The sequence below is a fragment of the Erpetoichthys calabaricus genome, chromosome 2, assembly GCF_900747795.2.
Source record: "Erpetoichthys calabaricus chromosome 2, fErpCal1.3, whole genome shotgun sequence".
NCBI classification, from domain to species: domain Eukaryota; kingdom Metazoa; phylum Chordata; class Cladistia; order Polypteriformes; family Polypteridae; genus Erpetoichthys; species Erpetoichthys calabaricus.
The window spans coordinates 277,673,712-277,691,753 of record NC_041395.2 but is presented as its reverse complement, the minus strand read 5'-3'; the positions used below and the strand labels follow the sequence as shown (position 1 = coordinate 277,691,753).

General features: G+C 36.9%; 1 protein-coding gene across 1 annotated transcript in view; it reads right to left on the bottom strand.

Moving 5' to 3' along the window:
• The window catches only part of erlin1 (ER lipid raft associated 1), a 50,453-nt gene extending 34,036 nt beyond the window's left edge, over positions 1 to 16,417 (bottom strand). The window contains exons 1-2 of the mRNA XM_028795591.2: positions 16,301 to 16,417; positions 7,532 to 7,657 (exon numbers count right to left, since the gene is read on the bottom strand). Coding sequence (XP_028651424.1) covers positions 7,532 to 7,638 — 107 coding nt within the window. The 5' untranslated portion in view covers positions 7,639 to 7,657; positions 16,301 to 16,417. The remainder of the gene's footprint in view (positions 1 to 7,531; positions 7,658 to 16,300) is intronic.
• Positions 16,418 to 18,042: the final 1,625 nt, after the last annotated feature.

Here is an 18,042-nt window from a genome sequence, read left to right as displayed (position 1 = left end):
CTCTCTCTCTCTCTCTCTCCCTGCTCCTGACGGAGGGGGTGTGAGCTGCCGCCTTCAACAGCTTTGTGCCGAGGTGCTTCACATACTTAAAAGCCAAACAGCCCTATTGATTTGTTTGCTTTCTATGTCTTTATGACAGTCTCTGCTCCTGACACGCACTCCTTTGAAGAGGAAGATATGTTTGCATTCTTTTAATTGTGAGACAGAACTGTCATCTCTGTCTTGTCATGGAGCACAGTTTAAACTTTTGAAAAAGAGACAAATGTTTGTTTGCAGTGTTTGAATAACGTTCCTGTCTCTCTACAACCTCCTGTGTTTCTGCGCAAATCTGTGACCCAAGCATGACAATATAAAAATAACCATATAAACATATGGTTTCTACTTCGCGGATGGCTCTGGAACGCAACCCCCGCGATGGAGGAGGGATTACTGTACTATAGAACTTGCTGAACAGACTAGCCTAATGTCACTTGATTGTTTACCTCTGTTGTAAGTCGCTTTGGATAAAAGCATCTGCCAAGCAAATAAATGTAAATGGATCTAATGTAATTTACTGTGATGAGAGTGTGTTCTGAGATTGCGATCACTATAAAAATAAGTTAAAATAAAAATGTATATTACAATCACACAAAATACATCCTATTCCTAATATTCAGCAAAAATATATAGACTGATGTGAAAAGTAAATGAAATATAAATTGTTCTGCAAATGGTTAGCATCTGTTACAATATGAAACTGACTTTATAAAGCCACAAATGTCATGAATGTGTTTGCATCTGCAGTATGCCACACAGATTATTCCATTCCAAGAATGGCAGTAAATGAAATCTAGGGACAACAGTTTGTTTCTACCATCTGCCAATTCACCAATGTTTTTACATTAACACTGAGAATACAAAGACTCTCTACATGACGCACTAAATTGGGCTTTCAAGTCAGAACTGAACAATGGGTTATTCAATTCTATTCTTATACATATACAGTAAGTATATGCATCACCATCATTAACACAAATTACTGTCTCTGTATCATTCAAATCAAAATCAGAATCTAAGATTTTTTTTTTCCTCTCTGCTTGAGTAGAAATAAACCACTGCTACTTGTGAGATGCCTTTCCATGTCAGGGCATCACTGAAAATGAATGTAAGCTTGTATTTTTTCTCCATTCATATTAGCACCCTTTGTAAATACTGTAAAGCAAAACGGGCTATGAAAAAAGACTTTATTGTTTACTGTCTTGATCTTTCATTCAAAATATTAACAACTGCAAACTTTAACTGAAGCAAAATAATTGAAAACAAAAAAAGTCTCATCATAAAACAAGTATTTTCTCAAATACATGTGTGCCACAATTATTGGCAACCTTTAGAAAGTCATAGGAGTAAAATCTAACTGAAGTATATTCTCGTTCATGTACAGCATTATCTTTTTTAAGTTCAAATGAGTAAGTAAAACACTTGAACAGTCAACCATGGCTGCCTGTTTCACTGGAGTATACATATGACATGAAACACAAGCCAACAACAACAAAATGATGTTAAACTGCACAAATTTGGAAATACAGTAGCTATAACAAAATAGCAAAACAACTGAAAATTCACTTTCCCCACTATCAAAGAAATAAAAAGTTTAAAGCAACTGGAAATGTTATTCACCTGGAAGAGGATGTGCTTTTATGCACAATGAGGAGGATGGTTTGAGTGGCCAAAGAATCTCCCAAGGACATTAGCTAGGTCTTGGAGTCAGAAAATCTGTAAAACTACAATCATACAACAAATACTTCATCATATGGGACTAGCTTTCTGCCAGATGTCGTGAACTGTGAACTGTTTGTTAGGATACATGGTATCATGGAATCCAAAAACTATCAGCAGAAATTAAATCTAAAGTTGACTATCACTTAAACCCTAAATTAAGACCTTGAAATCAAAACAAAGATGGTTCAGAGACCACAAAACAAGGTTTGTCTTGGCCAGGGGTGGGTGGTATGGCCAAAAATGTATATCACAATATAATTAAAAATTACCATAGTTACTATAAATCACAGTATAATCTATGCAGATATACTTTTCAGATTGAATCCAGTTTAGGTGCTTCTACTGACCTAATTTCCTACATTAACAATGGGTAGTTCTACTGTGATGTATCATCACATTAGGACCACTTTAATCAACTGAAGTCATTCAAAAAATATCTGTATTGTGGAAAATAATAAAACAGGGAGCACCAAACAAATTTAAACAAATATATATCATACATGACTGAATAAACCGAACAGAAAAAAAATAAATGTGACAGACCGTACATATACAAAGAGATATACAGTACTTCCCGATTTTTCTGGTTTCTCAGTGAACAAAACAAGCAAGCCTAAACAGACTTTAAAATTGCCTTCCAAAACATCAGTGAGAACATGAAGAAAAATTATATACAGACAAGTCAAAGATAATGTGCATCTCCACTGACTGAATATTGCCTCAGCAGAGGTTATCAATACAAGCCTTACAATATAGAAAGCACTAAACAGCTGGTTCGGTATCGTTGTTTTCAGCCAGGATTTCTGCCTGTCCGAGGTTCAAAACCTTATTCTACGTCTTCTTTGTTAAGTTGTATTCTTTTGTTGGTATTCTATGATAGGACTTCTTGGTTGTTTTGTCCGTTTTTAAAATGTACTTTTATTTTGGCAATTAAAGGGTTGTTTACCATGCCTTAATATAGAGAAATTTTATTCTCAACCTTTCTAGATCTATTAAACCTATGACAGAGTTACTGCAGAAGGGATAAAAATGGGTGTGGTCTGAGCAGGTGCCTTCAACTTTTGTAAAAACCAAACAGCAACTTTGTTTGGAAACATTACTGGTTCATTTTGATCTGAGCTTGCCCGTTTCCTTAGCCTGCGATGCTTCAGCCTATGGTGTGGGAGCTGTTGTTGCACACAAATGCATACATAGATGGCAAATAGAGGCCTATTGCACATGCTTCTTGGACAGTCAGTAAGGCAGAGTAAAACTATCTGCAGACTGAAAAGGAGGCACTTGCTATTGTTTTCGGGCTGTTAAAACTTCATGAATATCTATATTTCAGAAAATTTGAGTTAGTCACTGATCACAAGCCTCTAGTCAAAATTTTAGGTCCAAAAAAGTAACTCCCACTTTAGCTCATGCAAGACTACATTAGATGGGCATTAATCTTAGCATCTTATCAATATGAGATTCGATTTAAAAAAATCTGCCGAGTATTGGAATGTTGATGAATTATCACGATTGCCGTTAAAAGAGACTGGTCCAAAATCAAACTTAGAATACAAAGTGTCTTTCTTAGATGTTCTTCCAGCTTCAGCAGCAGATATTGCTCAAGTGACAGCTAGAGACTCAGTGTTGAATAAGGTTAAATTCTATACATTGCATGGGTGGCCACAGTATCTAAGTGAGGATGGATTGAAGCTTTATTTTCAGAGGCTAACAGAACTGACAATAGAGAAAAGCACCTGTACGTGCTTAGAGCTGGAATGAAAGACCCTAGCAGAGGCTTCACTTGGATTTTTGTGGAAAAGAAAAAATGAAAATATCTTTTTAGTCTTAGTGGATGCTTATTTTAGGTGGGTTGAGATTAAAAAGATGAATGCCACCACTACCATTAGGTTGGTTGAGGTTTTGAGAAAACTATGCACTGCCTATGATCAACCAGAAGAGACGGTATCAGACAATGGTCCACAATTAAAGTCTGCTGAATTTGTCGAGTTCTTTAGACTAAATGTAGTAAGACACAAGACTCTAGAACCCTATTGTTCGAAAAGCAATGGGGCTTCAAATTAGAGCTGGAAAATACAAACAAGGTGCCAGAGATCATTATATCACAATATCGCTAATTTCTTGTTTGCTTATCAAACCACACCTCACTCCACAACAGGTACCTGTGCAGGTGTTTCTGAATACACAGGTACAGACCCAGAGGTCAGTAATGAAGCAACTGCTGTACAAAATTATGAGAGAGGAACTAGAGTATAAAAATATGGAGGAGCTAGAGAATTTATATGTCAGCAGAGTGTGTTAGTTAGAATGTACAGGGGTGGAGAAAGCTCAAGATGGGGGCCAGGTAAAATTATAAAAAAATTGAGCAAGTTTCTTATATCTCGTACAGGTAAAAGGCAAGATGATGAAACGGCACGGCTGGAATTTCATCTGGACGGCAAAGTGGAAACTGGTGCAGTGGAATGGGAAACATCCATACACATTATTGCCAATGTTCCAGAGACAGAACCTACTGGGCTGAGTCGGATACAAATGAGGGAAATGACATTAATCCAGGGCAAAATCTCGCACCTCCGGCAGAAGTTTCTGAAGAGAGTCTCGGGGCTCTTCCAAAACAGATTAGAAAAGTTTCTGAAGAGAGTCTCGGGGCTCATCCACAACAGATTAGAAAGCCTCCTGAGAAGCTGATTTTAAAAGTATAATTTTGTTTGGGGTTAGACTGTAGGATAGGACTTCTTGGTGGCTTTCTCTGTTTTTTAAAAATGACTTTAATGTTGACAAAGAGTTGTATACCATGCCTTGGTATAGAGAAAATGTATTCCCAACCTTTCTGTACTTATGAGTTACTGCTGAAGGGACAAAAATGGGTGTAGTCTTTTTTTGGAAACATTACTGGTTCATTTAGATCCAAGCTTGTCCTTAGCCTTGTACATCACACCTTGGTATGGAGTATATCCATATAAGGTAATACTTGTATCCAATGTTACTTTGATTGCATCAGACTCTTTTATACTAAGGCTCATGTTTGAAATAAAGTAGCTGTCAACTGGATTTGTATCCAGACTCTCATTAATTTCTGTTATGAGTGCTACCCTGTATTGAGTTACTTACCTGAGACACAACTGATATTAAAGTAATTTCTCTTCATTATTTTGCAATTTGCCCTTAGTATAAAGGAGCCACAGTAGCATTTCTTGTTCGTAAGAATAATTCATAGCAAAACTACTCAATGCTAGTGTGTTGAAGACGAGATGCACAGCATTGTTCATAATGGCACACAATTTTGTTTTCACTCTCCCCTTTGCTGCTACCTCCAGCAGATTGTGACTCCATCTAATAACTGAGCCGGGCCCAGCACACACCAGTGTAGAAAACTGATCATCACACAGTTGTAGAATATGTAAAGGATGTCACTACTCATATTATGCTTTGTCAATGTATAAGATGAGTTTTAGCATTTCTGACTGATAAATTATGCAAACATCACTTCTACCTTTCCCAAAGTTCTGATTTCAGTCTACGCTCAAAAGCGTGGAACATTCTAAATTTAAACCTAAGCTCATGAGTTCAAGACAGGAACCTGACAAAGAAAAAATGCTAGCCCATTATAGGTCACACTCACACAAAAGCTCATTGAAGACCAATTAATGTTGTTAATCCTTTTGACTGCAGAATTTAAAAAGTAAATTTATATATGTACAATACTACAAGTTATACATTTAAACATTAAGCAACTGCATGTTTGCATAGCACCCTAGAGGAAGTATACTATCACAAGGCACTTCACATACTTATACATAAAGCATTTTTGTTCCTGCGAAAGTAGAAGTGAGGTGTGTACAGGAAAAAAAAAAGGTTCAGTAGATGCATGTATAAAGGAAAGCATAGTTTTTAATCTCTTCCTGATATTATCTAAGATAAACACAGATCTTCTGACGTTCACATTAAAAAACTTATTACAGGTCCAACATATAAATATCTTCCTTTTCCATATTAAAAAATAAAATGAAAGGGGATATTGCATGTACACAAATGACTAAAGATACTACAGCAAATTCACAACACTCAGGCTTAAAGACAAATAAATAACTAATAGGTACAAGAAATGGTTACCAAAAATGTTTAGTGCAAGGGATGCACTTGTTCTTACTGCTTAAAGAAACTATAGTTTTGTCACAAATAATTATTAATGAAGGAATTTATTTACTGCTCTCATTTTTCTACATTAATGAAGGCAGATCACCAGAATGTTTAAATAAAGGAATCAAATGAAATAAATACACCACATACGCCCAACGGTGTGCAACTGCCAGACAAACAGCAATAGGCTTGTATTATTCACATGTTGTACAGTGGAGGAAATAAGTATTGAATGTGTCAACATTTTCTCAGTACATATTTCCTTTTTTACAGAGAAAGTCAGAGTAAGACTAAGTTAGAAAAGAGGAAAGAGAATCATTTTCCCCAATATAAATGCTTATTCTAAAATTTTGTTGATTATATCCTGCCAGGTCTTAAAAAAGCTTTGAATAGATCCTCTCAAAAATTAGATTTTTTTTAAAAAAAAAGTGGCTGGGTGGGATTCTTCCAGCTGAGCAAGTCTACATGCTAGCAGTGAAGTAAAGGCAATTACAGTTAGTTTGCCCTTCTCCACTTAAAGCCAATATGGGAGTACACCAAACACAGCTGTAAATGGATTAGGAGTGAATGTGACACCAAGGCCGTCTCTGATAGGCATTTAAAGATTTTGGTCCACAATGATGTTAATTTGGTGCACGCCCAAAACATGTGGCCCAGTGAGGCTGGAGCTCAATTGCAACATTCACAAGTTGGATCTTGCCCTGGAAACATTTTGGACAATTTTAAACAAGATAGATGTGCTCGATAAAGATTTTAAGCTGAATAAATTGTATGCTCTGCACACATGGGGCTAAACTGAATTCTGTGCATGGCTTCCTTCTGCTCCTTTTCTGAAATGCTGTACTGTATTCAGGGATCTTTGAAAGGAAGGGACTTTAAAATGTTTTGACATCTTATGGAAATGCTGTGAGTGTTCAAGACTGATCAATTTTTCTTCTGGAACAAAAATAGTTAGGAGGTGAGGAAAACTGGGCAAATTTCGTTTAGCAAAGTTTCTAAGTTGGAAATAGTGGAAAATTGTGTTGATGGGGAGCTAAATTAATAGTGTTTGTCAGTAAATATATTTTCAATGAGGTTATTTACATGAAATTCTCACCAGACATTGGCATTAACTCAAGAAACATCACAACATTAATGGCCTCAATATTGCTTACTGGAGTATTCAGAAGTTTTGAAATACATCTGTAACCAGTTCCATTGATATGGTTTGGAACAACACTTCCGAGTGAGGTGGAACACCTCCCTGACAGGGGAGCCTGTTTCCAGCAGTTCTCTCTAGTGGCACTGGTGGAACCAAACAGGGCTGAACTATAACTCTCACGCAGCATTGTGCATGTCCAAATGGGAACCCTACTAGAGCACTGAATGAACATATGGCCCTGGGAGGTAGTCTCCCTCTGTCCTTTCACTATGACAACTTGCTGACCAGGAAAAGTATCACAAACCAAACCAACTAGGATGCCTGTCTATTCACATCGTTCCATTATATGGGTGTTCCAGCCAAGTATGGAACCTACAGCATAATATTTAATTGGCATTTCATTCTAAAGCAAACAGTTCACAATGTGTAGTAATGTCAATTTTCACCTTTACTATCTGTGTTTAAAACTGGAAATCCTGTAAATATATATACATTTACCTATAGTAAACTGCTAAATGTCCTTCTTCAATCTTGTGAATAGAAGAGTGAAGGAGAATGGCCATTACTCCAGTTACCGCAGCCACTACTGCTCCCACATGGGCCATTTTCAGCCTTGTCTTCTATCTGTTAAGGAAATAAATGGCATCAACTGCACATCAAATAAGCATTTAATTTGTATAAGAAATAAAATACTGTAACAAAAAAGAAAAATGCTTTGTTATAAAACTATCGTAAACAATGATGTAATTACTGTAAACATAAAGAGAGACTAAGAAGAGGTTGATTTTTTGTGACCACTGTTAAATACATTACTTAGTTTTTCTTCTTGTAGTACCCAAAGGGTGCACTCACACTATGTGCCTTGTTCCATGCTGTCCCCAAGTGCAATTGCCCCCCCTTCCCTACCCCCCGGTGGCCTGCACTCACACCATGCTTTTAAGTTCTGGGCCCAGGTATGCTTTCGTCATAACCATCAGAGTTTGTGTAAAACCAAAACAAAATCCAAACACAGAGTGACAGCATGCATGTCAAAATGATTTTACTTATTTTTGTTTTTTTGGGGGGTCATGTAGGGCAGGATAATGCTCTACACTCTTACAGATTTATCGTTTTGGCAGCGCAGCATTTTGCTGTTAATTGTGCTACACGTACAAGATTTTTACGGAGACAAATGATGTTAAGGGAGGAATTTGCAGCTCTTCTTGCCAACTACAATTCACATGCATGTGTACAGTGAGAATAAAACCTTATTTTTTACTCAAATGGTATTGAATGAAATGAGAATTGTAATACCTGACTTGACGCATCATTGAAGTCATGTCTTGCCAGTTTTTTTGTGCTCGGGCTCATTTAGAGATCACACTGTTCTAAAATGCTACTGAACCATGCTCTGGCCCACCTCTTCCAAACGGGCCAGGGAACGATACGGTTGGCCTGACACAGAGCAATCACACTAGTCAAATGAAGTAGACTTTGCGGGGTTACATGCAGACAAACATGCTCAGGCACAGAACAAACTGCCAGTGTGAGTACACCCTAAAATAAAACACTATTATTGGAACATTATATTGCAGGTAGGTTGGAAATTGAAAGTACCAATTTCACTGTACTCCATACACTTAAATTTTCTGCTTCTCTATAGATCTGAGTGTTTTTCTGTTGAGAAGTGTCAAAAAAGCCAAATCAAAATCAGTTATTCAATGTTGTATTACAATAAAATGTGAAAACTTCCAAAAAAGTAATACTTTTTGTAGGCACTGTACGCTACAATCAGAATGTAGAGAGAGAAAACAAAAACTCCAGCTGACGAGGATGCTGAAGAAAATAAAATTCTAGGGGGTCCAAGGACAGAAGACCAGAGATCCACTTTGGCAGCCTATTGTATTTAAAATAGCATATATAATATCTACACAAAGAAGAATTTAAAATATGAATACTCAGTTCTAAGATTTTGTGAACAGAAACTCATGGTGGTGCAAAACTGCTTCACATTGAAGCACAACTGGAAAGCTTTTTTAAGCTACCTGAAGAGCATTTGCATTAAGAAAATGAATTGGAAACCATCTTTGATGAACTGACACATCGTAGTCTGGCTCCTGCCCTGTGGCCGGTGCTTGCTGGGTAGGCTTTGACCCCCGCTACCATAAATTTAAATAAGCAAGTTTAAGAATTTTTCCCTAATTTTAGCACATGCGGGGAGAGTGATACTTATTTGAAAAAGTTGAATTAAGAAAATTGAACTAAGCTGATACTCTCAAACATTTTTCAATTGCAACCTAGAATAGTAAAAAAGCCTTACTTGCAAATTAGTTACAACAAACTTTCTTATATGCTTTAGTTTGACAGATGAGTTTTCCAAATAATTAAATACAGTTTCAATGAACACATTGCTCCATTTTGCAAATTAAGACAGCTTTATACAAGTCAAAATAACCCAAACATTTTAAGCATGTGTTTAAAAATGGACAGCAGAGCAGTAACACCTAGGAGCTTTGACTTGTTATATGCATCAGAAACCACAGCATTACCACTGATTCCATGGGTTTCAAATACAGAGCAGAAAAAATGTACCTTGTAAGGTAATTACTTAAGCACTGCAATATTAGGAATAAAGGAATCAAGCTTACAATAGGTAAACTAGATATGTGGAATAAAAAATTAACAGTAGAGTAAGGCAATATTTTTGTTGGGATATATCATAAATACATAGAGGAGAGGCTAGGGGGTTTTATCTGTCTTTTTTCAGTGGGATCTATAAGAATGCAAAAAACAATGCATTTTACAGTTGGTACTTGTACAACAAAATTTGTTGTTACATTCTCACAAACGACAAACTACATATGTCATAACGACTGAAAATATTCAACATTTAAGCTAATTCATCATTTAAATTAAGCATATAGGTTCTCTCTGATTTGCACACTATGAAAATAATGAGCATGCATCATAAAATTTGTGGACACTGTCATATGAAAAACAATTTTTTTGGCACTCTTTCAATTAGGGTTGTTAGATTGGATATAAGTATTATAATATAATTTGAATGTATTTTTAAAAGTCTAATTTGAAGGTAAAAACTGATATGCAAATTTGAATGCATGACTTCTTGCTTTCCCTCACAATAATTTTGGCATCTTCTTACTCCAAACATACTATGCAATATTTTACAGATCTTTTTTGCACATCACTTGCTCAGTATGTTTATTTGTACTAATTGTTGGTTTGCAATATCATTAGTAAAACAGACAGCGTCTGTTTCTTAAACACAACCTTCACAATGCATTTTTGGACCAATTTAATTTTCTCTTTGCAGTGCTTCTTGATCTACAACTGTACTAACTCCAGCACTCTGAAAGTATTATTCTGCTTATGATCTCATTCTGATTAATACTTAAACCAAAGGATCCCAGAATTACTGATGTTTCATGCCAGAACTGTGAAGAATAGGTTCCTGATAATCACTCATTAAAATAATTTTTACAGAATTTCTGTAATTTGCTGTGAATAAAAACATTGATTAAATAATTACAATTTGAAAAAAAAACACTTAATTGTTATGGTGCAACTTTTAGTATGGGACAAATAAGTACTTTCTAATAAGCAGTCAACTAAATTAATTGTTATAGCTGTCATAAGTAGCTATCTTCAATCTCGAAAACAGCTAAAAGCATAAATGGGAAAAATAATGTTAATGGCTGCATTTAGCATGATTAAGCAAAAATCAAGGAAAAGAAACCGAAGAACAAACGGAAAGCTTGGCTAAAAGCCATCAATCGGAAAAACTTGAACGACCATACTGTCAGGAAGTGGCACATTATGTGTTCCGAGCATTTCCCTACAGGTGGGTTAGATCCACACAAATTTACTTTTATAAACGCAGTAAATATATTTCAAACTGCAGTTTATCTTTCGGGAATGCTATGCTAAGTAAAAAATGCGATGGTGATTACTGAAAGCATCAGAAGCTGCTATATGGTCTACAGTTATAACACATACATACGTACATACTAGTGCCTTCCAAAATAGGGATATACTGTAAAAGTGACAAAAGTAATGATGAAATGTTAAAAACATCCTGTACTCCATAATGAGTTTTTAGACATAATTAATGATGAAATGTTAAAAACAGCTTGTACTCCATAGTGAGTTTTTATCTTTAAGTAAATCCATTTTGAAAAGATTATTTGTATTATCGAAAGGGTTTCTTTTAATTAAATACGAAGTATTTGCTTTCAATTCCAAATCAGCAAATTCTCTTGTAACTCAGCAAAGCATCTTTTTGACAGGAGCAGCAAGATGAAGTCAACCCTGACTAGGTTCATAACTTAAAACTAGGCTATGCTGATGATTCACAAACAGCAATACTTAGTACAGTCAAAAGATATATTCGGCAAAAGAGTAGGAATCAATGCCCTACAACTAGTGATTCCAAAAAGAGAACGGTAAATTTTATTTTTGTCATTCTTGTCTGTGATTAGACTTTACTTGCAATACCGCATCAAACTTTCTGCATCTAACTGAGTGATGTACATCTTCGATGTTCCCTAGTAAAATGCCCGCTAAACACAAATTGTGATGCAATACACATTTACAGTAACTTAATACAACCCATTGGCATCTCAAAAAAGGAGTGGAACCAAGCCATCCATAAAATACACTAGTTCTATATGCACCCAGCATTCCATAACACAACTAAAAGTCTTTCTCATCGATCACATTTATTTTGCTTAAAATTATCTAAAATGTACCCAAGGCAAGACCCAACAAGCAAGCGGTGTCATATAGCTCCAGCATCACTAAGCCATATGTTCTGAGAATGCACTAAATTAACATAATTTTGGACAACATACTTCTCAGACAGACTTGGTGTTACAATCACTCATTCACATTGTAATCCATGTGTTTATGGTTCCTTGCAGGACAAAAAAAACTTTCTAACGTTTGTGTGAAATCTGCCCTTAACAAGTTTCTACTCATGTCCCATTGCTCTTGTTGAAGAATTTATGTTAAAGTAACAGCTGATTGCCAATGTCCAAATTCCTTTCATAATTTTAAAAGCTTCAATCATGTACTCTCTTAATTTCTGTTTGTATAAACTAAAAGCAACTCCTTCAATCTCCACTTTCAACTTCTCTAGACATTCTCACTGTTACATCTCTTTTGTAATATAAGCACCAAATCTGTACACAGTGTTCTTGACAAGGTCTCACTAGTGCATTATAAAGTTTAGGTCTAACTTACATCATCTTGTACTTCCCACATCATGATATATATCCTATTAGTGTGGCATTACAATTGGGTCCACAAATTACATCAGGTGAATTTTTACCTAGTAAGATTCAATTGGAACAATGCCTGACCATGTCATCTTTCAAAAGGCCTTAATTTAAAGCTTTGGTTAGAGTAATACTAAGTCAAAAATATGGCAGCTTTCTCTGCATTCCGTAATGACTCAGATATCACCAGAAGCAAGAGAGAAGACCACCAGTGTGCTGCAGGTAGGCATGTCATGTGCCAGCATTGCCAGACACTATGCATTATTCTGCTCCACTTTGTCATGTCCAAAAGCAAGGTTTTAGCAGACCATACAAGATCTAATCACCCTGATATGTCAAAACAAGGAAGGACCAACCAACACATTGCACAGTTCCATTTGAGAGACAGTTTAGGCTTTACAGCAATGTTGCAACCGAAACAGATGTCAGGCACAATTCTCACATCACTGCGGGACAGACTCCATGTTGCTGGCCTTAGAGTAAGACCTATTCAAGCATACTCAACCCCCCCCACCCCGCCCCACCCCATTTCGACCTAAGGGCATTAAACATCTTCCACATTTTCTTGTCCTTCCCAAAAACGTTTGTGACGCTCAAAAACTTGTGTGCGAGACAAACTGTTATCACCATACACTGTTTTTATCATTTCATAAGTTTCTGTGGCCGTTTTGTTCAATTTTATGAGAAATTTGATGTTGATTCGCTGTTCGATTTATTTATCTGACATTGTCACAACTCATGTAGCAATTGTTGTGCAAATACTGACTGGACTATTCATAGGATATACCTAGCTGGTCGGCGGTTTGAGAGGGCATGTAGGAGGGGATATAGTTCTATGATTCTTGTTCGGGTGACCTACAGACGGTTTTCCAGGAAAGCCCCAAGCCCAGTCCGGTTATTTTTGTGTCTCAGCTTGTATATTTTTTTTCTTCCAAATGGCTAAATGAGACCCTAGAAATATGAAAAGAGATCTGCATAATTTATGAATGAAGTTCATTCAGTAAATCATCTAATTAAATTGCAATAATGTAGTTTACATTAAATAACTTTCACTGTGCTTTGACATGGTGATAAGACTATTTTTCAACAGATAACCCTACACACATGCTTGCTGCACTAAATCAGATAATACAATCTCCCAGATTGTACATATAATACATATGCCCAGAGACCTATTGGGAAGCCCTCTGCTCACACCTCCTACACAAATCTTACACTAAAGCAGGACATTGCCAAGTCACACACAGTTGTCCTAATGAATGCTGCCTGCCTTCTCTCCTGACCTTAACCACATAGTCCACCCTTGGGATATCCTAAACCACAACATCAGAGATATGACACTCGAACTGCTAACAGCAAGCAACTTTGTCAGGCCCTTTTGCAGTAACAGAAAAATCTCTTATAACTGTAGATTCAGAGATTCATTGAATGTATACACGGAAGGGTCAAGCAGTAGTTGTTGAAAGGAGTGACACAAAATATTCAACAACTTCAAAATGACTGCTGTGAATACTGTTTTCCTGTAGCTGTTCCTGCTATTCTAATATATCCGCAGTTATTTCATCAATGAATATTGAACAGACCAACAAGTGTTGTGTTTCTTTTTTCATCAGTACATTTATAAAGGCAACACACTGTACCAGTGCATGCTCCCTATTTCTAAAACTTATAATGTGCTGCCACGTCAAAAAGGTCAGTAATTAACCAAGAATTTTTACGTCAATCCTCTCAGTTGCCACAGTGCAATATCTCAACAGGAAACAAAGTGTTAGACCTCAGGAGAAACAACTTCCCTGATTAATCTTGCTATAGCACATTCCAAGACATTATACAAAAATACCATCAAAAATACTAGACGTTTCCAGCTGTATTCTTTTCTTTTACATAACCACTAAAAATGAATGGATATATTCCAGAAAAAAAAATGCACGTATTTATCATACATTTGGACAAAATCTGAATTGTGCTTATTTGTAATTAATGTTAAAATACTTAAACATTTGCAAAAAGATTATGAATAAAATGGGAACTGTTTATTTTATGTAATGTGATCTTTTCCTTCTTCTTTCGGCTGCTCCTGTTTGGGGTTGCCACAGTGGATCATTTGTTTCCATATCTTCCTGTCCTCTGCATCTTGTTCTGTTACACCCACCACCTGCATGTCCTCTCTCACCACATCCATAAACCTTCTCTTGGGCCTTCCTCTTGCCTGGCAGCTCTATCTTTGACATCCTTCTCCCAATATACCCAGCATCTCTCCTCTGCACATGTCCAAACCAACGCAATCTCACCTCTCTGATTTTGTCTCCCAACTAATCAACCCGAGTTGACCTTCTAATGTACTCATTTCTATTCCTGTCCATCCTCGTCACACCCAATGCAAATTTTAGCATCATTAACTCTGCCACCTGGTTTCTGGTCAGTGCCACCGTCTCCAACCCATATAAAAAAGCTAGTTTCACTACGATCCTGTAGACCTTCCCTTTCACTTTTGCCGATACCCATCTGTCACAAATTACTCCTGACACTCTTCTCCACCCATTCACTATCTTTTTCACCTCTCTTCCACAATCCCCGTTACTCTGTACAGTTGATCCCAAGTATTTAAACTCATCCACCTTCACCAAGTCTACTTTCTGCATCCTCACCATTCCACTGACCTTACTCTCATTCACACACATGTATTCCATCATGTTCCCATTAAAGTAGGAATAACAGCCAAAAGTGTACATAGTATGATTAGGGGGCCAGAATGACTAGGCTGTTGCAGGCAGTTTTGTCTGGATATCGGGATACACCTCATTCTCTATGAAGGATGCCCAGAGATCCTCAGATCCACACAGGATATGTTCCCCCTACAGGCCTCTCTGACACCTCTTCCGGCAATGACCCAGGCATTTCCCCCATCCAAGTACTGACTGGGCCAGAACATCCTTAGCTTCAGGTGAATTACAAGTTCTGAAGTGCACGTGCTATAGATGTTAGAACAAGAGGTTTTATAGAGAATATAGACTAAAAGCCAGTACAAGACCATCTGAAAGCAAAAGAAAGGTCAGTAAAACAAGAGTCAAAAGATGCCCTAGCATATAATCATGAAACAAATATTTAAATATGTAATTCTGTAATTGATAAGGATTGCTATTAATTATAATAATAGCCTGGTAATCTAAAGGAGACCAAAGATGTGTCATAATTTGATTCAATCTGTATACTAAGAATTACAGGCAATAAAGCAGTGCTACTTTACCTTATGAAGTTCTTGGCGCTATATTGATATATACTAAAAGAGCCAAAACCCAAAAGTACAGCAAAACATTTATAAAACAAAAATAACACGGACTACATAGAAAATAAACAATCTACCAATCTACGCATTACGAAAGTTCTGCTCAGTTATACATAAGCTCCAATAGTGCAGTGGTGTTAAATAGAAAAGTTGAATAATAAACAACGACAAAGAGCGAGTGAGACAGTCGAGAGAGCTCAGAGAGCCTCGGGTCACAACTGCCATAAACTAAACGCTCGAACTGCGCGATACCAATTCAACAGAGTTCAAGTTTTAAAACCACCTAGTATATTTTGTGAACTGAATCTTTGTCTTAGCTTTTGAAATGAAGAACAATGAAACTGAAATCATTAGGAAAAGCATTTCCTTTCCGCATTTTTTACGGGACTCTGTCCTCTTTTGTGCTGAGAGAAGCTACAGCGCTAGAATTCACTGGGGACGTGCAAAGTTTCCTTATCACAAACCGACGAAATGGTCGGCGGAAAAAATGCAACCTCCACAAGTGAAGCGCCGCATTTGTTCCACGAAATGTCCCGCATGCTCCTGAACATTTTTTCTCATCTACCCATCGATACAAAGGTCAGCTGGCTTGCAGCTAAAAGCGATTGTTTGAATATGCAGGTGTGCAGCAAATCTAAGCTTTTCATACTCGAGTCTCTTAATACAATCAGCACTTTTCCTAGTAGCTAACTAAGTAAATCTTACCAAATGTAAATGCTGTACTTTCTGATTCCTCTAACAAGACACATGAAAACCCTCTCATCCATGCCACTCGACCACAGCCGCCTTCTCGTGTTACACGGCTAGTCAGTCTGCGGCTTCTCTTCCGGGTGAAACGTGCAACACCCCCAAAGGGGCGTGGCTTTTAGATTTAACTCTTTGGTTGTAATAGGGATGTTCCTGTAGGAGCTTACTTCAGCAGCCATGGACACTGTGAGAAGGACCTTAAAGTCACGGTGCGTACGGGCAACTTCAAAACAAGCAAGACAGAAAGAAATGGGAAGTTGAACTGTTGCTAATATTTAACGCATTACAGCATGGTTTAAATAGAGACGAGAGTTGTATGACCAGATATGAGGGTTATTTACATCTCTCTGACTGGCCCAGACAACCTGACTATAGATCCACATTGTATGGAAAAAATAAAAACTCAAAATTCAAAAGACTGTGTTGGACAGTCATCAAAAGATCTTGACCATTCATTGTTCTCCTATCCTGCGAAATGAATTTTAGCCTGGAGATGTCTATTCATTTTTTTACATTTAAGAGGACCTACTTAAAGGTTTTCCAATGTTATATCTGCCCTAGTGTCTCTATAAACACAGGGAATTCCAGTTTCTGTATTATAACCTGCCTGAAGAAGGGTCCTGAGCTGCCTCAAAAGCTTGCATATTATAATCTTTTTATTTAGCCAATAAAAGATGTCATTTTGCTTGACTTCTCATTGTCACCCCAATGGAAAGAAGTTTTCAGCATCTCTGGTGAACAACACCTCCTATTACACAGACGACATACTAATTATAAAATTATGGGAGATGATTCCAGCTGCTCAAAAATGTAATTCCTTTTTTTTCAATTATGATTGCATTATATTGCAAAAGTAGGTTATTTCGCAAAGATACTGCCAATTTGCTGCCCGCCATATTGGATATGCAGGTACTTTTCTCTTCTATTGACAGTGAGAGTAAGAGAGGGAGAGATTTAGGACCAGCATAGTGTGCTGCCAAGTGAAACAAGTCAAGCTGGCCTTATACGTTTCACTTTCAGTCTAAATCAGGTTAAGGTTATGGTTTTAATTGGGAAGAATGGCAGCACAGAACTAGCATTCCTGCTTCACAATGCCAGGGGCTCATGTTTGTATGAATGGAGTCTGCGTGTTCACTTCAATGAAGTTGACTGATGGATATCAGTTATATTCACTCTTAATTACCAAAATATCTTGCACTGAGTCCATTAACATGCAATCTATATAGTACCTTAAAGTGATTACCTTGCAAGCAAATGCATTTAATGTTAATATAAGGACTTAGGGCTGGATTAAGACCTTTAGATGTCCTAAGCACTTAAAAGATTTTGCTGCCCCCATATATATACGAGCTGCATTCACTATCAGTGGACGACTGAATGGGACAGCCGACATGACCAAGACAAGAATGATCACATGAGCCTCGGTGGACTGTGTGGCTGTTCCCATATTCTAATTTTGTTGTATTCCCAAGATTAATATATATCATTAACCTATATTATTACTCATTTATTATTATTTTTATTATTGTATATATTGTACCGACGGATAGCACTGACATCCCAGGAGGCTTTGTGGTGCTGCACCAAAAATTAGACTGTTAGATTTGATTTCTCTCATGTTGGGTTTCAAACAGTTGTGTTTAATTTTGGCTTGTAGCTTTTATAATAAATAATAATTCATTACATTTATATAGAGCTTT